This window comes from Bos mutus, chromosome 18, assembly GCF_027580195.1.
Source record: "Bos mutus isolate GX-2022 chromosome 18, NWIPB_WYAK_1.1, whole genome shotgun sequence".
Taxonomy (NCBI): domain Eukaryota; kingdom Metazoa; phylum Chordata; class Mammalia; order Artiodactyla; family Bovidae; genus Bos; species Bos mutus.
In genome coordinates, this window is record NC_091634.1 from 38,380,439 (window position 1) to 38,406,570 (window position 26,132).

General features: G+C 46.1%; 1 protein-coding gene across 1 annotated transcript in view; it reads right to left on the minus strand.

Moving 5' to 3' along the window:
- Positions 1 to 1,351: 1,351 nt before the first annotated feature.
- AMFR (autocrine motility factor receptor) overlaps positions 1,352 to 26,132 on the minus strand; it is a 48,143-nt gene continuing 23,362 nt past the window's right edge. Inside the window, exons 6-14 of the mRNA XM_070388406.1 lie at positions 25,905 to 26,037; positions 24,178 to 24,311; positions 23,212 to 23,322; positions 16,888 to 17,078; positions 15,050 to 15,153; positions 8,732 to 8,866; positions 6,597 to 6,680; positions 3,895 to 4,079; positions 1,352 to 2,976 (exon numbers count right to left, since the gene is read on the minus strand). Coding sequence (XP_070244507.1) covers positions 2,829 to 2,976; positions 3,895 to 4,079; positions 6,597 to 6,680; positions 8,732 to 8,866; positions 15,050 to 15,153; positions 16,888 to 17,078; positions 23,212 to 23,322; positions 24,178 to 24,311; positions 25,905 to 26,037 — 1,225 coding nt within the window. The 3' untranslated portion in view covers positions 1,352 to 2,828. The remainder of the gene's footprint in view (positions 2,977 to 3,894; positions 4,080 to 6,596; positions 6,681 to 8,731; positions 8,867 to 15,049; positions 15,154 to 16,887; positions 17,079 to 23,211; positions 23,323 to 24,177; positions 24,312 to 25,904; positions 26,038 to 26,132) is intronic.

Here is a 26,132-nt window from a genome sequence, read left to right on the forward strand (position 1 = left end):
CCTGTGCTGTCAGGACTTGACTGAGAAGCTTGACTTCAGGACACTGGTCTGGGGGGTGGGGGGTGCGTTACAGATGAAAGGCTGAAGGATACCATGATTTCTACACGTGGCATCACCTGAATTTCTCAAAAAAGGAGCCATAGGGTAACAGGGTCCTTGCCCAATTTGCTTGTGAATTCTGTAGCTAAAAACAACAGACGTTTCTTTGCCCTTACTTAAAATGGAATCCAGAAGCATTTTGCTATGAAAGGGTGCAGGGAAAGACCAATTCAATTATTAGAACAAGACACGTGGGGGTGGAGCCTATGCGTCATGGTTTCCAGATGCTCCCCAAGTGACTCTAATGTGCAGTCAGGTTCAGAACCACTCCTAAGAAAAAGAAGGGGTGAGGAGACAGGAGATGAAGGTGTCCAGAGGCAGGCAGGCTGAGTTGTCCCTTGACCTAGCTGGGCAGCAGGGCCAGGGCTCCTTGTGCATGCGAGGCCCTGCTCCACAGAGCTCTCAGCTTTACCAGAGAGGACCAAATCTGCTGGCCAAAGATCGAAGAGCACACGATCTACCCAGCTCAAGTGGGAAGCCAGGTCCATGCGGCCACCTGCACACCCAGAATTCACATTAACAGAACTAAAATATCCACGAAGATCATGGATCTCTATGGTACATAAAAGCCTCAAAATTAGAGAGGAAAAAAACCAAACTGGGAACCCAAGATGTCAAAAGGGTCAAAAGAAAATGAAGGGAGTGAGGGAGACCACTTCCAGAAGAGCCCAGAGAGGGCAAGGGCACCTCCACCACCATTCACAGAGCACCCAAACGCCCTCTGCTTACAAACCTGAACCAGCTGCCTGGCCTCCACTGCGAGCACGCTGGAGAAGCTGGCACAGCCAAGGGGCTGGGGGCGGGGGGCCACCCCATGGAACTGGGGGGCTGGCCTAGCATCCTGCCCTTGCCTTTAGTCTGTCCCAGATATCCCCAAGAAGTGACAGAAGCCAAGAGGCAGTAAGTACACAGAATCCTTTCCTATGCAGGTATAAAATCTCAGGGTGAGTTTAGGACTTCTCTTTTGGGCTCGTTTTAAAGGTATGTCTCTCCTGTGATCACTGTCATGCTGTTGTATTCCATTGTTTCAGGACTCTCTAAAATTGACTCCAAAACATTCTCTTTTCACACATCTGAAACATAAGAACACATGGAACTGGTGTCATCTTTAAAGGTGCACATCACACACACATAAAATTATAAAGAAAAACCCACCAACCAAAACAGAACACACGAAATCAAAACACGACCTAATTTCTGCACTTCTGAAGAAAACTGCCTGAGCTCCAAGCCACACACAACACCACACTAGGACAGTTTGCTTTTTATTATTATTATTGTTGTTGTTTTACAGTAAAAACAAATAGCTATGCTCTCAGCAAAACAAATTTAAAAAGAAAAAAAATCACAGAAATTTACTAACAGCATTTCAAGATAAGGCTTTTGAAAGATTTATTGAAATAAATTATCTCAGCCTAAACACGTACTCATCGCTCTATTTTCAGTTACTTCTCAACATCCTAAAAACTTTGTTATGTAAAATACATTTAACTTTGCCAATTTTAGGTAATACTGGATTCTTCCCAAAAGGACTACCATAAAACTATGCTTTCAAACATTAAAAAAAAAAAACCTTAATCCAGTAGGACATAAAACTGAACTATGTAAGCTATGATTGCGTGTTTCAAACCCTTCAAGTGAAATTTGTCAAGGATTTGAAAAAGTTCAGATCTGGGTCTGCTCCAAGGCAGGTGGACGCAACACCTTACCTTTTAACCAACACAGTTATGAAAATGAAGGGTTCCAGGGAAGAAAGATACAAAAGGTATCATTTATTTCTTCAATGAAGCCCTCCAAGAAGTACTCTCCCATCCCCCAAAGACCAAACCCACAGCCTTTGGCACTGCCTAATTGACTTCACCAAGGAATTAAAACCACGAACCAAAGCTTGCTGCTTAACCCTGTCAGTGCTGACCTTCCCCATGTCTGGGAGCAGGTGGGCAGGGGACATTGAAATACAGAGAGGAGAGGATGGACACACAGGGCATACTCATAGATGGAGGAGCACCAGCATTAACTGAAGTAAAGCCAGCTCTGGACAGGGCTCGGAAAGTCCCGGATATCCTGGGACACAACTGTCACCTCCTCACACCACATCCCTGGGCTTTCCCCTGCTCTGCTCCAGGTATTGAACCAAACACGGTTTTTCCATGATGCCCCGCCGGCCCAGGGGTCCAGAAGCCCGTAGCTCTGGCCTCACTCTGACATTCTGAATGCCTCCTCACTAAGAACAGCAGCTGGACAGCAGAAATTCCCCAGCGGTGTGGAGTCAGGCTCTGGCTGTCCATCTGCACGCTGCTTTGTATGGATCCCCCTGCCTCCAACCCCCATCTGCTGCACCACGCTTCCTGCCACGTTTGGAGCTAAAGACACCGGCATCTGTTATGACTTCTGCATAAGGCAGTCATGGACATTGCCCGCTTCAGGTCTTTGGTTGCCCACTTCCTCCTGATCCTCCCCACCCCTCCAAAGTCCAGTCAATGCAGAAGAGATCATGCCTAGAGTTAAAATGTGCAGTGTTTCTAAGGGAAGAGAAATGTCACATAGAAAGTATTACAAAAAAGGATTAAATCTGTCAGCTGTCCAAACACTATTAAGACCACATGCTTTATACAGCGGTGATGCAGTCAAGCCCGCTTCTTCACACAGCAGGCACAACTGGGGACAGGCCTCTTCAGCAGGCCGGGCACGCGGCTCTGGCGGAGGCAGCCGAGGAAGGCAAGGCAGCGCTAGGAGGCCTGCTGCTTCTGAAGTCTCCGCTCGGCAGCAGCAGCCAGCATCCTTCGACGCAAGGTCACAGGGTCAGAGGTTGTCCCTTCTGAGGGCAGGCAGCTCTCTGAGGCTGAGTCATCTTCAGAGCTTCTGTTCAAGAAACGCCTACCAAAAACCAAAGGTGCACGTGAGGGACCCAGGGAGCTCTGGAAGGCAGGCATACAAAAACACACAACATGCTTCGGTAATTCCCCCTTCCCCGTCAGGCTACGAAGCTGCCACTCAGCACCACCCCATAAACGAGACACCCCGCCCTGAACGGAGGGGCAGAAGGTCTCTGCCGTGGAGGCTGCTCAGCCCCTCCCTCTCCTCCGGCCCCCCACCGTCCCCACAACTAACACACAGCGTGAAGTCTCTACTCACCAGCCTGGCGCTGGGCACCAAACCCACCCACGGGAACAAAACCCCAGCCCTGTCACCAAATGTTTAACTACCGAGTGCCTGCCAAGTCAAGAGAACACTCTCCCTCTGGCTGCCCCTACCCGGTGCTGGGCCTTGTGGGGATGTGGCCGGTGCTCCGGGGCTGGCCATGCACAGAGTGGCCAAGACGGAGGACTCGGGAGCTGGGCACCAGGCTGGCATGAGGCCCTCAAGGCCTTGGTTTCTTCAGCTTTAAGTCTGTTTAATGGGGATAATCACCGTGCTCCCTCTTAGAATTAAGAGGAAGAGAGAGTAGCTAACATAAAGGGTCTAGACCACGCTGGCACAGAAGTGCTAACCACGGGAGTGTGGGTGAAAGTGCCCACCGGGGACGCTGGCAGCGCTGGCCAGAGGCTATCGGGTGGCCCAGTATTACCAGATCCTCTGGCTGGTGAAAGTGCCCATCGGGGACGCTGGCAGCGCTGGCCAGAGGTTACTGGGTGGCCCAGTATTACCAGATCCTCTGGCTTTTCAACAGAGACTTGAAATTGGAAACTGTAGGGAACAGGCGCTAGCTCTCCAAACCCAGCATCTATGGCAAGGGCTTTCAGGCCCCGGGCCTGGACGGCAGGTGCCCCCCAATGGCACCGCAGACCTGCTCACCTCCGCGCCTGCTGCAGGAGGTCATCCTTGCGTTGCACCAGCATGCGCTGCCTCTCGTCTGCGGACTTGGAGAAGCGGCTGCCCCGGGCCTCAAAATCCTCCCCCTCACTGGGCTCCGCTTCCAGCTCGCCGAAGTCCAACGCCTCCTCCAGCCGAGGACTGAGGTCCAGCGGCACCCGCTCGGTCTGGACACAGGAAGCAAGGGGTTGCCATGAGCAATCCAGTCCCCACCTGATTGGAGCCCCTCGTGATGCTCTTCTAGACCCCAAAGGAGACAGGCTGCCAGGCAGGGACCGACAAACACATGTCAGCAGACAGGGGTTCTTGATGGGCAGGGCCTGACTCACCACGGCATGTTTAACATTGGGGAGTAAGTGAAGGATTACTATATAGAAAACAGAAGCACCTTGAAACTGTACTCTCGGAAGACACACAAGTTAACTACTAATTTGTTCTGGGAATTTTCTGTTCACCACTACTTACAGCTTTAAAATTTCAACAAGTTACCACATGTACTACACAAATTTTATACCCTCATTTGACTCTGAGAACAGCTAGGCAGATAAGAAGGGTAAATTCTTAGTATCTTTTTTAAAACAGACATGAGATACTGTGCTTGAGTCACAGGATGTGATAATGGGGCTCTCTCCATTATAGCTGCAGCTGTGAAGGTCAGGACAGTGCCCAAGGCCCTCCGCAGGCTCGGTTAGGGGCCGTCTGTGTTGCTCGGGCTTCCAGACCCAGGCTGGCCAGCATCAGCCCAAGGTGAAGACAGAGTTGAGGAGCAAGCGGCTGAAAGGCCTATTTTTAAGAGTTTCGGGTGGGAGCGCTTCTCCAGCTTCTCAGATCAGCAAGGGAGGAACTTCAAGAGAATCCTGGGGCCTGACTTACATGCCCTAGATGTTGGGGGACATGGGGGCCGGTGATGACTAACACGCACCTGAGAAGCCTAACAGGAAGAAACTGGTTTGTAGCAGATTTTAAAAAGGCTTTGATGGGAGCAACTTTAAGGTCCGCCAACCATAAGGCACTGCTGTGTGTGCTCTGGGGAGGAGACATGGGTCCTACGGGAGGATCCAGCCCAAGGCTGCTGAAAGACTGCCCAAGAGGGCCACTGGAAGGGGTGAGGGGGCCCCATGAAGTAAGGGCTGGCTGTTGAAAGACAGTCCAAGTTCAAAGGAAGAATACTCAAGGTTTCTGGTGCTAGACAGGACAGAAAGATCTCTAAAGTAACAGCTGTAACACACCCACCCACCCACCCACCCTGGGGTCACATGGCCCATCCTAACCCTCTCCCCTCCTGAGTCTGATCCTAGAGGAGTTGGGAAGAAGAGCCAATGAGTGGAGGTGGAGGCAGAGATGGAAGGAAGGGCATGGAAGCCCACCCCCAGGCCCCCACAGGCCTCCAAGCCTGACCCATGCAGGCCTGAGCTTGGGCAGAGGGAAGGCCTCGAATTAATGGGCAGAGCTGATCGGCTGACTGGGCTAAATCGAGGTGTTTATTAAATGACTGTCTGTTTTCCAAGAACTTATTATTTCCTGAGAACAGCCAAAAGTGTTATATAGCAAGCTTCTTTGTGAAACAAGTACTTTCCTTTCACTACATTAAAAAAAAAAAAAAGTCAGAAACCTTCAGGCTCGCTCTGAAAAGAAAGTTGGGAAATCAAGACAAATTGAATGTGCTGTACCCACCCACAAGGCCACCCAGTAAGCCCAGCCTCTAAATCAGAGCTAAGCCAGCTACAAAACCTGGAAAAGCAATGATCCCCTTCTTCAGAAGCCAGACACTATTTTACAAATACTGCACAACCCAGCTACAGATTCGGACATGAACATTTTAACTCAGCAACAGATCTGAAGAAGTCTTAGGAGTGTTTAGTGTTTCTTGTTTGTAGGGAAAGACACGTGAGGTGAAAGCGGCTGCTCCCAGAGCCCTGACTCCCACTGGAGGGAAGGCGGTGCTGTCCTCGGACCTCTTCCCTGTGTGGGGAGTCCCACACATCTCACGCACACAAGGAAATGCAAAGACAAGGTTGCTTGGGGATTTTCAGTCCCTTAAGAAAGTTTCCAGCATGTATGGTCATTGATAAGCAAATGAGAATTACAGAAAACGAATGTGAACTGGCACCCCCAGGCTGTAGGGTGAAGAGCTCGGGGTGGAGGTACCTCTGCCCTGCACCCCGGACAAGGGAGCTGTTTTCGGTTGGGGGCACTCACCCCAGGTCACCCAGAGTGGTTATCTAGACAGAGTTGGTTCCCAAGATAACCATGCTTCCCCCCATCCCAGGGGTCTCCTGTTTGTGAAATGTGTGGAAGTTCCTGCAAATGCTGAGCTCAACAAGAGAGGTGTAGGGGAGAATAACCTGATGACCTCGGCTCTGGAGAGTGGGCCCGCGTGGTCACCCCAAGTCCTGGGCCCAGCCCCACCACACCCTTCCTAGAGCTACACTCAAGTTCATGGTGGCAGGCCCGGCCAGGAGAGCATGGCCCCTTTCTCCTCCAGGTCCTGAGGACAGTCCCCAGGGAGTGGGCTGCCGGCCACACCCGGGCACAGTGAGGTCTGTTAGCCTCACATGCTGAGATAGGACTGGCACACGGCCTGCTCACTACTCGAGCGCTGTCACACCAACATCAGAGGTGGATGAAGCCCACCGCCAGGTGCCCACCCCACTCCTCCACGCTGTCTAGGGCACAGGCCTTACCTGAACAGAGGCTTCTCCGTCCTCCTGCTCGCCGTTTGGCCTTTCCACAGGGCTGTTCAACGCGGGCCTGATGCTCTCTGACCGCTGAAAGAGAGACAGAAGCACAGACAATGCAGAGCCGCTCTGAACTCAAGGAACAGGTACAGGTGGGGCTGGGGGTGGCGGGGAGGAGCTACAGCCCCAGCAGGCTGAGTTCAACTAATCCCCGGCATCCAAGACATGAGAATGCTGGATTAATGACCCGACAAAGGAGTCCGAGGCCTAAGTCCGAGAGTTATCAGTGTTTAATTTCCCTTTCAGTAATAACAACTGCATGACAACAGCAAACGCAACAGCAGGACAGACAGGACACTGGAAAAGCCCTGCACGGTCATCTCATCCGCCTCGACGTCCTGCCAACCGGTGTCGCTGTCCTCACACTCAGCCAGGCTGAGCCCCCGGCCAACACGGCAGACGCCTCGGGACCTGCCCTCACCCCTGCAGGCCTGTCCCCTCGGTGCTGGCTGGCCGCTTTCTGTATTTCATCGCCCAAGGACTCACTCTGGCTGTGTGAGGGAACTCTGCGCTCCTCAGAGGAAGCCCTCTGCCGACAACTGATGGGAACTGGTGTATAGTGAATTCTGCACTGGATCCCAGAAGGCTCCAGCGGCCCCGAGCTCTAGACACCCTCGATGCTGACCTGCTGGACAACAAATCCTTAACCCACCTCACGGTCCCACCTGCTGCCTGTGTTTCCTAGACTCCTTCCCATGGTTCCCAGAAAATGTTAGTCACTCAGTCATGTCCAACTTTACGATCCCATGGACTACAGTCCGCCAGGCTCCTATGCCTATGGAATTCTCCAGGCAGGAATACTGGAGTGGGTAGCCATTGTCTTCCCCAGGGGATCTTCTCAACCCAGGGACTGAACCCAGGTCCCCTGCATTGCAGGCAGATTCTTTACCATCTGAGCCACCAGGGAAGTACTGCATGGTTCCCAGAACACTTCTCAAATTAACTACTGGCATCCAAATCCTTCTCAGAGTCTGCTCCCAGAGCCACAGCCAGTTCCTACAGGTAAGGAACATACAGCCACCTCTAATACCTCAACCCCTTCGACTACCAATTCCAGGCTTATTCCCTCTTCAAAGATTCTCACATTTTAAGATTTTTACTAACAGATTTCCATGTTTTGGTATATAAAAACTGAGTAATTTTTTGGTATATGATAGCCTGCATGTGGCTCAACCACTTAGTCGTGTCTGACTCTTTGTGACCCCATGGACTGTAGCCCGCCAGGCTCCTCTGGCCATGGGATTCTCTAGGCAAGAATACCAGAGTGAGTTGCTGTTTCCTCCTCCAGGGGATCTTCCTGACCCAGGGATGCAACCCACATCTCCTGCATTGGCAGGTGGATTCTTTACCACTGAGCCACTTGGGAAGCTCTTATGATACTCTAATCACATATTCATTCCTTGGTCCTGCTGGAAAGCTTGTCTTTAAAATGTCAATACTTCTTGTACCCATCAAAGAGGTTTTATGATGGGCCAGGAGACAGGACCTTTTTTTAAAAAGTCAAAACTACAAGCCTCACACAGAGAGGAACTATACCAGTGGAAAGCTACACTGATGTGCAAAGCCAGCTGAGGACAAAGGGTGCTGTCTCCCACGCCAGGGCTGGCAAACCGCAGCCGATAGGACAAGTTACTCCAATGGTTTCTGTAAATAAAGTTTGACTGGAACACAGTCGCATACATTCATTTCCATATTGTCCACGGCTACTTCAGCACTGCAGCATGGAATTAAGAAGTTACAACAGATAATGCATGGCTTGCAAGGCCTAAAATACTTCAATCTGCTAGAAAAAGACTGCCAATCCTTGCCGAAAAGTGAACTGATACTATGACTGGTGAGGGCAAACTGGTTTGGGGTATACATCTGCATAAAAAATCAGCCAAATGTTTGTGTCCTTGTCTTCAGCCAAGCCTCCTGGATGAGTCTGTTCTCAATCATAATTTGGAAAGTTAGGGAATTTACAGAAACCCTTCATCAAGTCATAAATGATACTCAGCTGTTAAGTAACTAAAAAGTTAATTTAGAAGATTAAACCTTGGTAAGGACAGAATTCACTTGTCATGCCTGAACCCTCAGTTTACCTGTGTGGGAAAAGGTACTTGAATCCGTCCTTCCAGAATGTTGTCTGTTGTTATTTCAACTGAGCGTGTCAGCTGGAGGTCTTGTAGTACCAGGTGGTATGGCACCTGGGGAAACATCTCTTGAATCTGATGAGCCTGGAGGGAAACAAAGAGGCCACAGAAGCGGTCACTCCCAACAGTTACTCCCTGAGGTCACGGGGTGAGGCAGGCTCTGGGCAATGAACCCGGTGACCTGCCGTGAAAACACAAGGACGGGGGCCACTGCCGTGCTGCAGATCACCCTCACACTTAGGACTCCTCCAGAAGGCCAAACAGAAAAGTTGGTGACGGCATCAACTCCAAATAAAAAAAGCACAGAAATACGACTCTGAGGCAGACTGAATTATAATATTTAGCTTTAAAAAGTGTTCATTTTATTCAATCCTGGGTTTTGGCACCAAAAAAAAAAAAAAGCTCAGTAACAGGATACAAACATATTCTCCTTAAAGTTATATATTCCTAGAAGGAACAATAGATGAAATTCAAATGTGTTATGTGAAAGATGTTCCACTCAAAAGGCTATGCGCTGTAAAACAGTGACAGTGTTAGTTGCTCAGTCGTGTCCGACTCTTTGCGACCCCACAGACTCTAGCCTGTCAGGCTCCTCTTTTCCTGGGATTCTCCAGGCAAGAATACTGCAATGGGTTGCCATTCCCTTCTCCAGGGGAATCTTCCCAACCCAGGGATCGAACCTGGGTCTCCCACATTGCAGGCAGATTCTTTACAATCCAAGGATTCCATTTCTATGACACTCCAGACTAAGCAAAATTATAAGGGTAGAAAACTTATAGGTGGTTCCGAAAGGCTGGGGGTAGAAGCAGAAGTGATTACAAAGGGGCACAATGGAATCTGAGGGGAGGGGGAATGGAGCTGCCCTGCACTTTGATTATGGTGCTGTTACACCACTGAATGGGTCTGACGAAACTCATAGAGATGGTTACTAAAAACTCTGAACTTACCATATGGGAGTTACACTTTGCCCAGCAGGGGCGGCGGGGGTGGGGAGGGGGTGAGGTGCAGCTAAGATTCTAAAGAATGTAATTGCTAATACTGCTCAAGAGCTAAAGTTCTCAAACTGCACTCTAGAAATGTCAGAGGCCATCAGGGCTCTAGGTTGGCCACACGTACAGAGGGGAGCAGGCGGAGATCTTGCACGCCACCACCTGGACTTTCATTTGAGCAGCTCCACATTTTTTTCTCATGCATGTATATTTATTTTATAAACACTTATATTCAGGGTTTTATATGTGGAAAAAGTCCCAATGATCAAAAGAAAAAATGAGGAGGAAAAATATAACTGCCTCGGGGAGACAAGAAAGTCTACTGTTGGGAGAGGACCATGTTGTCGTAACTGTAGAAAGAGGGGGAATGTGTCTCAACGTCAGACCGAGAGAGGAAAGACCAGGCTGAAACCTGCTTAAAGTTTTGCTTGGGTCACTGTTGGGGCAGAGAGGGCAAGACACGTGTGTAGCACAGAAGGACCTGGTGCTCTGCTGTCCTGGGATCCCTGTATTGTTTCTATGAACATGAGTTGATAATCTTTCAAAACCCAGGTCAAGTCAAAGCTAACTGGGCAACAGTCCACAACAACCTGGATAATCAAATAACATTCTTCTCTATTCATAAACAGCTCCCTCTTCATTTCCCAAATTAAGTAAGTCCAAAGCATTTCTCCCAGAAAATGCAGCAAACGATACATTAGATCTTTATAAAAAATATATTGTGCCAGTAAATTAGTTGTGCTAAAAATAGACTATTCCAATCCACTGTGGATGGGGAGGAAGAACACCAAGACCTGTCTGTCTAGAATTCTAAACACATCAACTTCAAGGTAATTCTCATTCCTGGGAGGTTTATGCGCCCATGGATTCTGACTTTTTTTAAGGGGGCAGGTGAGGTGATCAGCCTGAAGAGCTTCAACAGCTGACTGAGCCTTAAGTACCCACGCAGAGCATCGGGGCGGCCACATTCCCAGGCCATCTGCCCTCACGACGTTACTCTCTCTCTCTCCGCTGATGACCTGACTGAGCGCTTCACTGAGACAGCAGAAGCCAGCAGGAAGCCTGGTCTTTTGTAATGGTCAAAATAATATACAATCACCCATCTTAACCATTTTTAAGTGTACAGCAGTGTTAACTACACACACACTGCTGTGCAAGACATCTCCAGATGCCTTCATCTTGGCAAGACCACAACTCTAACACCCACTTAATGGCAACTCCCCACTCCCCCTTCCCCAGGCAGCCATTCTACTTCCTGTTTCTAAGAGTCTGAGTAATTTAGATACCTCATGTGAGTGGAATCATGCAGTATTTGTCTTTTTTGGTAATTAGCTGATTTCACTTAGCACAATATCCTCAAAGTTTTTTGGCTGGCTGAATCATACTCCCATTGTGTGAACAGACCATTTTCATAATCCATTCATTTCTTATGGACACGTAGGTTGCTTCTACCTAAATGGTTACTATGAGCCATGCCTTTAAAAAAAAAACTGTTTCTCAAAATGACATGCCTGCAGCCATGTCCATTCGTCCCCCAACCAAGGTGAATGAATGCCTCTCTCCTGGCTCTGGCGCCCACCCCATCCTCCACCTCAAGAACTGTGCCTTCAGTTAACTTTGTTCTGTACCATCAATCTCTCCCCGTCTAGTGATCATTCCTATTTGCAAACCAAGCATGCTTTAGAATCTTTTTAAAAAGACTCTTGGGTACAGAAAAGAACTAAAAACAGGGTCTCAAAGAGAGATTTATTTGTACACCCATATTCGTAGTCCCATTACTCACGATAGCTAACACATGGAAGCAACCCAAGTGTCCACTGACAGATGAATGGACAAGCCAAATGTGGTCTATCCATACAAGCGGATATTTATTCAGCCTTAAGAAGGAAGGAAACTGACACATGCTACATCACAGCTGAACCTTGAGGACACAAAGCTTAGTAAAATAAGCCAGTCACACACACAAAAAATTTATGATTCTGTTTAAATGAGGTCCTTAAAGTCAAATTCATAAAGAAAGGAGAATGGTGGTTGCCAGGGGCTAGGAAGGAGGGAATGGAGAGTTACTGCTTATTGGGTTAGGGCTTCAGTTTTGTAAGATGAAGAGTTCTGGAAATGGATGGTGGTGAGAGTTGCATAAAAACATGAATATATTTAATACCATTGAACTGTACACTTAAAAGTGGTTAAGGGTATGGTATGTGACTCACTGGAAAAGACTCTGATGCTAGGAAGGATTCAGGGCATGAGGAGAAGGGGGCAACAGAGGATGAGATGGTTGGATGGCATCACTGACTCAATGGATATGAGTTTGAGCAAACTCCAGGAGACAGTGAAGAACAGGGAAGCCCGGTATGCTGCAGTTCATGGGGTTTCAGAGAATCAGACACGACTGAGCAGCTGAACAACAAACAACAAAAAGTAGAAGAAAAAAGATGGCCCGTGGGGAAAAGAAAAAGAATACACACTTCGCGCTTGCTTCTGTGTGTATGTAAACACTGTGAAAGAACACAACACAGAAAAAACTAATCAAAATTGTTATTCCCTGAGAGGAGGGAGTCTGGGCAGATGGCGGCAAGGACAGGAGTGTGACTTCACCAGATACTCTACAGGTTTTGTTTTTTGATTTTGGGGGTGTTTTTGGTCATGGCTCAAAGCAAGTGGGATCTTATTTCACTGACCAGGGACGGAACCTATGCCCCTTGCAGTGGAAGTGGAAGCATGGAGTCCTAACCACTGAACCACCAGGGAAATTCCCTACAGGTTCTGAAATTTGTGGATCAATGAATGGCCTGCTCAAAATCTTAAAGAAAAAAAAAATCAACCAAAACTCCTCTGATGGCACACCCCTATTAAGCAACCACCTTACTTCTTTGTACCATCTTGTAACACACTGCCAGCTACTGAGTGTCTTCAGCTCCCACTCATTTTCCCATCCAACAATCTAGAATTCAACCCCTCAAGCCATGGAAACTGCTTGTTCCTCTCCAGCTGATAACCACCTCCACTCTGCCACACTCAAGATGCATCTCTGACTTCATCTGCTAAGAACTACCACACACCTGACCTGCCTCTTCTCCTGCGGTTTCCTTCCTTCCCAATCGCCGCCACAGCTCCTCTCTCTCTGCCAGACCTCAGCCCTGAGCCCTCTTCTCTTTGTGAGCCACCTTCTTTCCCCTGAAGAGATCCAGTCCCCTACGACGTAAAGCTCCCAAATGTTTCTCTCCAGCTGGATCTCTTTCTTGAGGTCCACAACTGTCTACCTGACATCTCTACTTGGCTGACTCACGGACACCCCAACATCCCCAGCCAAACAGAAGGCTGAGGTCCTTCACCTGCTCCTCCCTCAGTCCTGCCCATCTCAATACCTGGTACAACTGTCTGCTCGGTTGCTTAACGAAAACCAACCCTCCCCTCGCCCCACTACCCTACATCCAAACCAAAAGCACTGTCAAGTCCTATCAGTTCATTTTCAAAAAGCCTTCAATCTGCCATTTCTTTTCATCTTAATTCCCAAAACCCTGGTCCAAGCCACCATCCTTTTTTGCCTGAACTACTGCAACAGCCTCCTAACTGGTCTTGCTGGTTCCATTTCCACCCCATAAATGTCATTCTCTCAGAAGTAAATTATCCTCTGCTAACGGTCCTATCAGTCACAGTCACCTGGGGGAGGGGAAAAAAAGCCCCAAATGGCCCACTAACAGTCATTTCATTACAGAATCCAAACTGCACTGTGGCCTACACATCCCCAAATGACCTGCTCTGCAACCTCGATTATGTCACAGTCTTGCTTTTGATCCACACGCTCCAACCACAATCACTTCCCTTAGTTTCCAGAACATTGTCACCTCATGGCCATGCACCTGTTTCCTCTACCTCCTTTTCACCGTTCCTGTCTCAGCTTAAATATCACCTCTTGAGTCTTCTCTGAATGTCTCTTCTAGAACAGTCTGTGCTCACCACTCAACATGACCTGCCCTACAGCCTGCAAAGCCCTCATCCCCACTGGCAATGACCTCGTCTATGTTTACAGTCGGTCTCCCTCTCTCCCCACATGAAGAAGTCACACTTCTCGAAAGTAGGACTCCTGTCCACCCTGTTGACACTCCAGGTGCTACGCAATTTGTTGAAACAGCACAGAGCCCATCTTAGGAACAGGCTTTCACTACACATTTGTTGAATAAATACACTAAGATAAGTTAATGGACAAACAAATGAACCAATGACTTTCTAAAGTACTGGCCAGGCCTGCCCATGTCAACCAGAGGCCCTATTCGGGCAGGAATAACACAGTTTAGATTTTTAAGACTCTTGCATTTATCATCATAATGAACACTAAATTTCATTAGTGAATTAGTGAATCAGTGAAGATCAGATGACAAAGCTTTAGAAAATACACAGAATCTTGAAGTATTTGGACAATATCCTTGAATGAGCCAAGAGCATGCGCAGCATCTCATGGTGTGTGTGTTTGTGTGTACAAACACACACACTTACGTCCACAGCCATATATGCATGTATAACGGTGTGTGTTAATGTATACTCAGTTATTTATTTGGGGAAGGGAGGAGATGGAGTCAAAATAACACATATGGTAGGCCTACTACAATTTTTAACAAAAATCATATCATTCACTCAAGTCAGTAACTCCCCAAATACTGGTGGTGAAAATTAAGAGGCGTCCCAAGACTAGCGAAGATCACAAGAGTGCCCCTAGCAGTGCTCAGAAAAGGGCACATTATCTGCCACATCAGTAAAACGAAGGCTCGCTTCCAAACCAGTTTCAATTTTTTTTCTTGGTAATTATTTAAATTTTGTTTTAAAGTTTTTACAACGTTATATCAATTTCTGCCATACAGCCACGCAAATCAGCCATAATTATACATACGCCCTCCTCTCCTAGCCTCCTTCCGCTCCTCCCGTCCCATCCCTCCGGGTGGTCACAGAGCGCCACACTGGGCTCCCCGGGCTGCACAGTAACCTCTCAGCAGCTCTCCACCTTACACCTCTGAGCGAACATGTGCTGATGCTGCTTTCCCCACTCGTCCCACCCTCTCCCTCTACATCTGTGTCTCCATTCCTTCCCTGCAAGTCAGTCAGTTTCAATTTTAGAACACAGGCATTGAAGTGGTCCCGATGAATACGATGCCCCTGAAAACCCTGTCATTTTGCCAGAGCAGAGTGAGACCAGCCAGGTCACGCACATGGCACACGCTCTCCAGCATCTCCTTCCCTCCTGATTAATAAGCTCCATCTAAAAGCAGCGAGCGCTCCTTACCATTGCATTGAGCTGGGAATTGCTTGCCTGTGTAATGCCTAGAATGTTGGTGGTGTGCATCACTTCGACTGAGAAACTCGGCAGCCAACTCGCGATCCGGGACCCTGAAACAAACGAGAATCCAGGGCAGGTTTTAGAGGCCTCCCTCCTCACGTTAGCTACCACGTGAGTGTCACTACTAGCCGGGCTTCCTTTACACCAGGCCTCTGACCAAGTGTCAATTCTCACTAAAACCCCACCTGGGTTTATTATTATTATTCCTATTTTACTCTTCTCAGGGATTTGACTCCAGTGCTCCTGTTGGTCCCCAAGGCACTCAGAAGTTAGGTAACTTGTCCAAGATCCAGCATCTAGTTATGGTGGCCAGGACCTGAAGCCACACAGTCAGGTTCCAGGACACTTCACTGCCGGGCTTGCCCACGCCCCAGTGGCCCTGGACCCACACAACACGCCATCCCTCCCACAGCCCGCACCGTCAGGAAGGTGCTCAGGGCTGCAAAGTTGCTACAGGAGCCGACCTTTCACTCTTCTCTTCACACTACTCATAAACACTACTCATCAGGGGACATCATTTTCATGAAGTAGTTTCTACTTAATAATCTGGTTTAAAGACTTTATTTTTCTCATTCAAAATGCTTCTCCAACAGCACTACAACACAGGCTGTTGGACTAAGAAGTCTGCTGCTGCTGCCATGGCCCTAAGGAAGGGGAACCTAAGCTATAAGATCATGGGTGTCGGCACGAAAACAGTCCCATATCAAGCCACACATTTAAGTAGGATTCCCCTCTCCTTCAGAAAGGAGCACTGAGGCCAGCAGTGTAGAACAAGCTCAAGGGCCACTCAAAAGTCTTGCCTGGACAGTTTGTGCCCAAGAAAAAGCTGGATACCTATTTCATGTACTTACTAAGGAGAAATAAAGTTGCCTTTATCAATTTAGACTAGGTTTTCAGTAATAATTCACAAAAAATAGCTTACATAGCCAGAACCCATGTCCAAGATCCGCTTGTCTATTTCAGAAGTCTGACAAGGAAGAGGCCTTGATTAGCAGCCACAAAGCAGCCCCTCTACACCTGCTCAGCCAGCCGGCGGTCACCATCCCCTCTTCTCAGAGATGGACTCCGCTCCTCTGGTCCTTCCTATCAGGGATTTCAACGTGTTGCCACTCCTGCTGTGCCCCACCCTTGGAAACTCAAATCAGAGATGGGAAGAGCAATCTTCCTAAACAAATAGTCTAGGGATACCTACTTTAGAGTAGGAAATATGAACTCAGCATTTAGTGGTATTGAAACTGATGAAAAGCAGCAATGGGCCAATGTAATGTGAATTAAGGAATGATAAACCAGTTCCTGATATGGTGCCCATGATCTTAGAATTTTAAGTGTCGTTTTATCACGAATACAACTCTTTCCAACATTCTGGAAGACTGAACATTCATATCTCATGGACAAAGCAAGAGGCTTCCAGCTCTGATTCTCCTCCTAGTACTCACTGGAATGACTGTTCAGTGACCCTTCATTATAGGCTTAAGTATTATACCAGTGTAATAAATTATTAGCAACGGTTAACTATTAAAGTGATTAAGCTCACTCCTGCAGGCACGGCTGATTCAACTGTAACTGCTTTCACCTCCCTGGACCCCCTTCCCCGCAATTCGCACAGAATCTAGCGAAGTGCCTGGTATAGACTACCCTCAGTGTTACCCATACTCACTGAACACTGTCAATTCAAACTGAAACGTGTTATTAAACTAGCCCGTACAGGACAAGTTATAATGAAAACAGTGTCCCCTAAGAGGAGAACACCCTGTGGGGGGTTTTAGAGGTTGAAACCAACTAACCGTCGAAGTGGAAGAAGTGATTGTGTTGGTTTAAGCGAGGTCTGCCTTCGGCTGCCGCCACAGGAACCAAATTCTCATCCAGGTTCTCTCCTGGATGGTCTTCCCGGACACGATTATTGTCAGCAATGTTAAGAGACATCCTGCATGTGGGGCAAGAGGTGTCTTGTTCTAGCCAGGAACGAAGACAGGAGCTACCAAAAAGTCCAAAATAAGATATTCTTAGCATATTTTGCAAGAATTCACCAGAAGTATTCTGAATATATCAGTGAGTTGTAATTTTACTTTCTATTCACCATTAGCAAGATTTAAACGTTGAGAAACACTTGCTGACATTACTTCTGGCCCTGCTTCACCCTAATGTACTTCTGGTGTATCCTGCTCTGAACATCAATTTGTTAACGTACATGGTCATCTACAAGTTCCCAGGCATGACCCCTTTTCAGTAAGACTTCCTCATACAGCTCACCATTTTCCTCTCCAGCTCAATCTGACTAACTTCCAATCCAACACCCTTGCCTCTCACGTCTTTGAATCCTCTATTCCAATGATCTGTTCTCTTACTCTACTTTAGCTACGCATTAACCCAGACTTTATTTTTCTGGGCTCCAAAATCACTACAGATGGTGACTGCAGCCATGAAATTAAAAGACGCTTACTCCTTGGAAGGAAACTTATGACCAACCTAGATAGCATATTCAAAAGCAGAGACATTACTTTGCCAACAAAGGTTCGTCTAGTCAAGGCTATGGTTTTTCCTGTGGTCATGTATGGATGTGAGAGTTGGACTGTGAAGAAGGCTGAGCGCCGAAGAATTGATGCTTTTGAACTGTGGTGTTGGAGAAGACTCTTGAGAGTCCCTTGGACTGCAAGGAGGTCCAACCAGTCCATTCTGAAGGAGATCAGCCCTGGGATTTCTTTGGAAGGAATGATGCTAAAGCTGAAACTCCAGTACTTTGGCCACCTCATGCGAAGAGTTGACTCACTGGAAAAGACCCTGATGCTGGGAGGGATTGGGGGCAGGAGGAGAAGGGGACGACAGAGGATGAGATGGCTGGATGGCATCACTGACTCGATGGACGTGAGTCTGAGTGAACTCCAGGAGTTGGTGATGGACAGGGAGGCCTGGCATGCTGAGATTCATGGGGTCGCAAAGAGTCGGACACGACTGAGTAACTGATCTGATCTGATCTGGTCATAACCTTGGCCTTCTCATTAAATTTGTGACTTCAAAGCTCTTATTCCCCAGCTTACTCTCTCTCTGCCAGAAGAGTGTATGACAGTAATGTTCCAAAATAATAAATGTGGAAATTCAACTCTATCACATTTTGAAATAATAAAGTACCTATAATTCCTGTTTGTGATCATGCAACTATTAGCCAAATAAATTATATTTTTAAAAGTTCACGTCCCTTTAATCAATACCCTTAAATCACACTTCTAGTTATACCAGCCTTGTGTGGGGCTCCAAAAGTACGTAAAATCCTTGCCTTTCAATAATGCTACAGGTGAAACACATTTTCATAAGCAAATCTAATTTTACTTCATACTTCCAGCTCAAAGGGATCAGTGACCTAAAGGTAAGGGATAAAACCATAAAACTATTAAAAAAAACTATCATGAACTCAGATTTGGCAAAGGATTCTTAGATCTGACACTCAAAATGTGAGCTACAAAAGAAAGAATGGGTAAATTGGATTTCATTAGAAAATTAAAAGGTACACATCAGAGGCTATTACCAAGAAAGTGAGAAGACAAGCTATCAAATGGGAGAAAATATTTGCAAATCATACATCTGATAAGGGTTTAGTATCCAGAATACATAAAGAACTCTTACAACTCATCAACAGAAAGAAAAACAACCCAAATAAAATAGGATAATCTGACTTCAACAGACATTCTCCAAAGAGAATGCACAAACACACCAATAAGCATGTGAAACAATGATCAGCATCACTGGTTAATAAAGAAAAGAAATGCAAATCAAACCACAACGAGAAACCACTTTACAACCTTTAAGATGGCTATTATCTAATGTAAAATGTAAACAGGTATACTAGCTATAGAAAACAGTACGATAGTTCCTCAAAAGCACAGAATTATCACATGACCCAGCAATTCCACCTCTGGGTGTATACCCTAAAGAACTGAAAGCAGGGTCTTTTTTATTTATTTTTTTTTTTAATTTTTATTTATTTTTAGTTATTTAGTTGCAATGGGTTTTCTCTGTGGCATGTGGGATCTAGTCCCCTGAAAAGGGACTGAACCCAGGTTCCCTGCATTGGGAGCTCAATGTCTTATCCACTGGACCACCAGGGAAGTCCCTGAAAGCAGGGTCTTGAAAAGAAATGTGTACCCCCATGTTCGCAGCAGCATTATTCATGATAGCCTGAGAAGGCAGAAACCACCTAAATGTCTGTTGACAGATGAATGGAGAAACACAATGTGATACACACACACAATGGAATATTGTTCAGCTTTAGAAAAGAATGAAATTCTGACACGTGTTACAACATGGATGAACCTTGAAGACATTTAGTTCAGTCGCTCAGTCGTGTCCTACTCTTTGTGACCCTATGAATCGCAGCACGCCTGTCCATGGACAGGCCTCCCTGTCCATCACCAACTCCCAGAGTTCACTCAAACTCATGTCCATCGAGTCAGTGATGCCATCCACCCATCTCATCCTGTCGTCCCCTTCTCCTCCTGCCCCCAATCCATCCCAGCATCAGGGTCTTTTCCAATGAGTCAACACTTCGCATGAGTTGGCCAAAGTACTGGAGTTTCAGCTTTAGCATCATTCCTTCCAAAGAAATCCCAGGGCTGATCTCCTTCAGAATGGACTGGTTGGACCTCCTTGCAGTCCAAGGGACTCTCAAGAGTCTTCTCCAACACCACAGTTCAAAAGCATCAATTCTTCGGTGCTCAGCTTTCTTCACAGTCCAACTCTCACATCCATACATGACCACAGGAAAAACCATAGCCTTGACTAGACGAACCTTTGTTGGCAAAGTAATGTCTCTGCTTTGAATATGCTATCTAGGTTGGTCATAACTTTCCTTCCAAGGAGTAAGCATCTTTTAATTTCACGGCTGCAGTGACCATCTGCAGTGATTTTGGAGCCCAAAAAAATAAAGTCTGACACTGTTTCCACTGTTTCCCCATCTATTTCCCATGAAGTGATGGGACTGGATGCCATGATCTTAGTTTTCTGAATGTTGAGCTTTAAGCCAACTTTTCCACTCTCCTCTTTCACTTTTATCAAGAGGCTCTTTAGTTCCTCTTCACTTTCTGCCATTACGCTAAGTGAAAAAAGCCAGACATAAAAGGACAACTATTGTGCGATGTGCTATTGTGTGATAGCTGACAGAAAATAGAAAGGTAGTTGCCAAGGACTGAGGAGAAGGGGAGACTATGGAGTTATTGTTTGATGGGTATAGAGTTTCAGTCTGGGAAGGTGAAAATGTTCTGGAGGTGGATGGTCGTTGCCCGACAATGTGAATGTACTCAATGTCACTAAACTGGTACACTTAAAAATAGTTAAATTGTAAAATTTATGTTAGGTAAACATTTTCGAGGGTTTCCCTGGTGGCTCAGACGGTAAAGTATCTGCCTGCAATGCAAGAGACCTGGGTTCAATCCCTAGCTCAGGAAGATCCCCTGGAGAAGGGAATGGCCACCCACTCCAGGATTCTTACCTGGAAAATGCCACGGACAGAGGAGCCTAGTGGGCTACAATCCATGAGGTCACAAAGAGTTGGACACAACCGAGCAACTAACACTTTCACTTCATACATTTTTTACCACAACAAAAACATCACATTTGAGAACTATCATTAAAAAAAACCCCACCATAATGAGATACCACTTCCAACCAAAATGGCTATAATAAGAAAAAACAGAAAACAAGTATTGTTGAGGATCTGAAGAAACTGGAACCCTCATACGTTGCTGATAGGATGTAAAATGGTGCAGCTGCTGTGGGAAAATCTGCTGGTTCTTCACGGAGTTAAACATAGAATCACCCTATGACTCAGCAATTTCACTCCTAAGTATATACTAAAAAGAATTAAAAACAGGTACTCCAACAGATACAGACATCTGTTCACAAATGCTTATGTTAGTAACAGCGTCATTTGGAAGAGTAAAAAGTGGAAGAATGGAGGGCCCATCAATGGAAGAATGGATAAATAGGCTGTTCAGTTATTACAAAAAGGTTTAACTCAGTCATAAAAAGGAGTGACGCACTGAAATGTGCTACAACTTGGGTGACTGAAAATTTTATGCTTAGTAAAAGAAGGCAGTCACAAGAAGTCACATATTGTATGATTCCTTTCATACGGACTTTCCAGAAAAGGCAAACCCACAGAGACAGGGAGCGGATTACTGGCTGCCAGGTAATGAGGAGAGGAAGGAATGGGGAGTGACTTACTGTAACGGATATGGGGGCTATTCTGGGGTGATGAACAAGTTTTGAACTTGCAGAGGAGTGGTGGCTGTACCACACTGTGAATGCACTAAATGCCACTGAATTGTATGCTTTAGGACTGCTGATTGTATGTTATATGAATTTTGCCTCAATTTTAAAAACTAAATCCTAAAATTAATCTAATTAAATGCTTGAAAACATTTCTTCTGGAGTGAAATATACTCTTTTGAGTTATTCTTCCAAACTTTCTCCAAGCTCCTTAGGAACTATCTGAAAGTTTTTGAGAAATGCGTGTGTCTCTGGTCTTTCAACCTCATCAATCAGCACCACCATCCATCCAGTCGCTCAGCCGCAAAACTAGAAGACTCCTCGACACCTTACATCCCCACTCTCTCACAGCCAGTCTGCACCAGGCGCCTCCTGCTCCTCCTCACGCCTGTCCACCCGCTCCTGCCCCTCTTCCACCGCTGTAGCTCACACGCCTCTCGGAGCCCATCTGAACCCCAGCAGCCCTTACTAACTGGCCTCCCTGATCTTCCCCAGCTGCATATCTGACCCTGAACCCCTACTTTAAAACCTTCCACTGCCCTCAGTTCCCTGCAAGGTGACTCAGGCCTGTGTCTTCTGCCTCAGGGCAAACACCACTGCCTCCTCTGACATTCTGAGCTCCTGGCACATGGGTTCTCTTTCACTCCTTGGATACTCCCTTTTGCTTCAGTAATGTTCCCTCTGTCTCAAAGGCTCTTCCACCTGATCCCTTCTTCTGATGCCTTCACACCTACTCACTGTCAGAGTCACCTTCTCCAGGTGTCAGATTGCTTTGTCACAAGCTCTCAAGGACCACATTCCCTTTCTTTAGAGCACTTGTCTCAATTTATCCTTACATGCTCATAAACACTCCTGCTTAATTCATGTCTGTCTCCTCCATTAGGCTGAACGCCTTGTGAAACAAAGACCACCTCTGTCATTTTAACATTATTTCCCAGAAGCCAACTCAGTAGCCAGCACATTAAAAAAAAAAAAATCAATAAATTTGTTGAGTCATTGATACTCCAGCTCCAAAGTCTTTCTAACATTAAAAAGGAGAAGAAAAACTATTTGGGAATACAAAATAAAGAAAGGAAGATTTAAAGATGTAAAGATTATAACTTTCTCAATATGCAAGACTGATCATAGATACAAAAGGTCAAGAGATACCTCAAGGTCTGTCAACATGAAAAACATCCAATCTACAAACAGAATAATTTAGGATTTAGGTTGAACAGTCACAGTCCATATGAGAGCTCTAAAAATGAACAACATTAGGAGGTGAGGACCGCAACAGCGAGAGACAAGGGCTCACAGGGGACAGAAGAGCCTGTACTGCACACAGATCTAGTCCAGCCGTGGAGGTGTTGTAATCCCTGATGATAGTCACAGTTCCGGGCTGCTCACTGTCTCTGGTCTGATCCCCATCCCATCACACCACCCTGGTGTGTGTTTCTATGTTGCTTCTGGGCATGCGTGAAATGCACAAATAAATATTCTCACCCCAAAAAAGGTGAGAAAAGGGAATAAGCTATTGGAAAGCGAGGATTCCTCCACCCCCTTTGTTTTAAGTCTTAGGGGCCTATGTGTTATACCTCAGAGCTTACACAGAGAAGGAATGTGAAGACAGCTAACACATCCAGAAATTGAGATGGCAAACTGAGTAGGGAACAATCCTGCCGTGTAGGGAAGAGGCTGAGAAACAAGGCAGACACCCCCAGGCCCCCCACCTGACTCAGTACCAGCACCTTGGCCAGTCTGAGGGAACGCGCCCACTCTTCAGCTAAGGTTGGTCTTAAGCCCCGGCACAAGAAGCATCCTCGTGGCCTGGACAGAACACCAGTCCCATGTGGCCCCTGCCAAGCTCCTACTTGTGGAAAAGATGTCCACAGGGCAGTTTCCTCGCAGCCTGCATGGAGTCCCAGCAGATGGCGCAGTCATCGTTATTGACAGCCAGCTCCTCTGGAGTTGCCACTGCAAACCTGTAAGGAAAAAAACGGAAACCATCGCAGAGGGCACCTGGCAGGGATCTCTGTCAATCCCACAAATACTGAGCATCACTTGCGTCACAGATTTCACCTTTCTAGCAGCACACTTACAGAGGAATCATGTTCACCATGAAATCTCCACCCACGGAAACCATGACAACCATGCTCTCTCCAGAGATCATCAAACAGCAAGAAACCAATACACAGAAACCGACTGTGTCGTAACACGACGGCCCTCGTTAGTGATGACATGAGCGCACATTTCTGGGTAGATTAGAGGAGTTAAGACACCTCAGAGAGCCAAACTGCTCCCCTGGACACAAAAAGGATGCCTGTTAAGCTCACACCATTCAGGCTTGGTTTAGCCTCAGGATGCCAAGTGAACAACCTCAGTGAGGTTAAGAGTGTGAGAGACAGAATGTGTGTTTGTGTGTGTCTGTGTGTGTATGTAAGCATGCATGTGTAAGGAATAAAAAGAGCAGAAGCCCAAGGAGACTTCCATTTAATAATAATGATGATAAAAATAACAATGTAATAAAAGAACCTAATATTTACCCAGTACTGTTCTCAGTATATTATGTTCATTATCCCACTGAATCCACCCAACATTCCAGGAAGAAGGTATTGTTATTATCCCTAGGCTTAAGCAACCCAGGCACAGGGAGGTAAGTAAATTGTCCAGAGTCACACGGTAACTAAGTGGGCTTCACATCTAGGCAGTCTGACTCCCGAGCCTGCACTTTTCACGATTCCATTAACAGCTGAAAAAAGCGGGGATATAACCCGGGATCTGTTATTATTAAAGATCGCAAATGTGTCAACATGGGCGGCATCAACCTGCTGACTCACCTGGCTTCCATGTTTCCGACCACTCGCAAATAGTTCTTGTGCCGGCGGATGCGACGCTGTACTTCATGAAACAGGTAACGCAGCTGCATGAAGATGACCAAGCTGGCCATGGACAACCAGATGTTGCCAAATAACTTGATGAGAGGGACAGAGAATAAAATGTACAATAAAGGTCAACGCGAACTGGCTAGCACCAAGGGCCAAGGCAAGCAACGGAAGGTCTGAGTCGTGGGTAAAGGTGAGCAGGAGCAGCCACTGGGGAAGCAAATGCGCATATTCCTCTCACGACTCTCAACACTGCCCATGCTCTGGGGCCTAGTCATTCCATCCACAGCCATCTGTTCTGAGGAGCTCATCAGAAAGTTTAAAGCTTTATGCCAAATGATGTACATTCATGCAATTATAAAACAGAAAACCAGGAAACAGACCAAATGCCCAGTAGGGGAACAGTTATACTGTGAACTCACATAATGTAATATTGTATACTCATTATATGTATCATAAAATATAATTATATCCTATTATATTTTATATATAACATTTTGAAGATTAATAATATGGGTAAATAATATTTTAAGTGAAAAGAGGAAAAAAGTACTTCAAAAAAAACTAACATGTGACCAAAAAATTATGTAAAGATGTGAAGAGGCAAACAACTGAATAAAATCTAAATACCCTTATTATGGGAGCAGGGTGTTCAATGGCTAGGGGTCGGGGACTGAAGGAAGGAAAGTGGTCAAAACGTACAAACTTCCAGTTGTAAGATAAAAACTTAGTGGGGATATAACATACGACATGATAACGAGTTATAACAGTGCTGTATGCTGCATTTCAATCAAATCATCATACCCTGTCGTGGAATTTTTATCTTAAAGGTATCAAAATGATTGAGAAGAAATGTTGCTAGCACAGGAAGATGCACATAATACAACAGCTACAAAAACCTAAGCTATAGGCCCGATACATGATGAATACATGGCTCTGAATAAATAAAGAAGCAGTAACCACAAAAAAAAGTCAACACTTAACTTTTGACATTTGTTGGGGGGGGCTTTTTTTTTTTTAAAGTACGTTTTCAAAGTCATTTTTAAAAAGTACACTTAGAAATGTGCTATGTTCAACTCTCAAATTTTTAAATGCTACTTTGACCGGCTTATGATATAAACAAATTGCCCACCAAACATGTTGATTCTCACCATTCTGAGATCACTGAAGTGCTAACCAGGGAAGCAGGTTTTCAACATGGTGATTTCTTGCACACCAAAATAAAATGCAAACAATGAAGTAGGAGAAATTAAGAATAAAGACTTTGCTTTTAATTACAAAGATGGAACATTTACGCATCCATGAAGCAGCTAACACTGTGGGAGTCCCCTTTACCACCTACAAAGTAACTGCTAAATATCAGAAGCCACAGAATCTATGAGGAGAGGAATTCTCTTAATACCATGCTAAAAGAATTATCTACTGACTTGGTCAGCAGAGTGAGTTAAGTCTCCTGGGAGGACAGCAAACACCTCTTGAGCTGGGCACCAAAGCTGTTCCACACTGTTTTACACCCGTTGGCCAGAAAGAAAAAAAAAGGGGAGGGGCACAGTTGCATCATTTTTATAGTCTTTTAAGTGGGTCATCCACAAATGTTTCACTTATTAAACTCTGTACAAAACAGAGTTCCTGATTCTAAAAAACTTAGCTCTCTCTGTTGGAGTTCCCTCTGGGAAACTTACCAACATGTGAATATGGTGCATGAGGTCCAAGGACAAGAGAGTGAGCTCCATGACAAAATCTGTGTAATAGACATACGTCCCCTTTCCTTCCCATGTCCCTTCATGGTTGAGGTCCCAGAGGTGAATTACGTATCTGCCATGGACAGAGGAGAGTCATGTTAATGATTTACTGTCACAACTGAATTTGTTTTAAATAGGATACACTAGAGTCATATTTTTACAAATTTT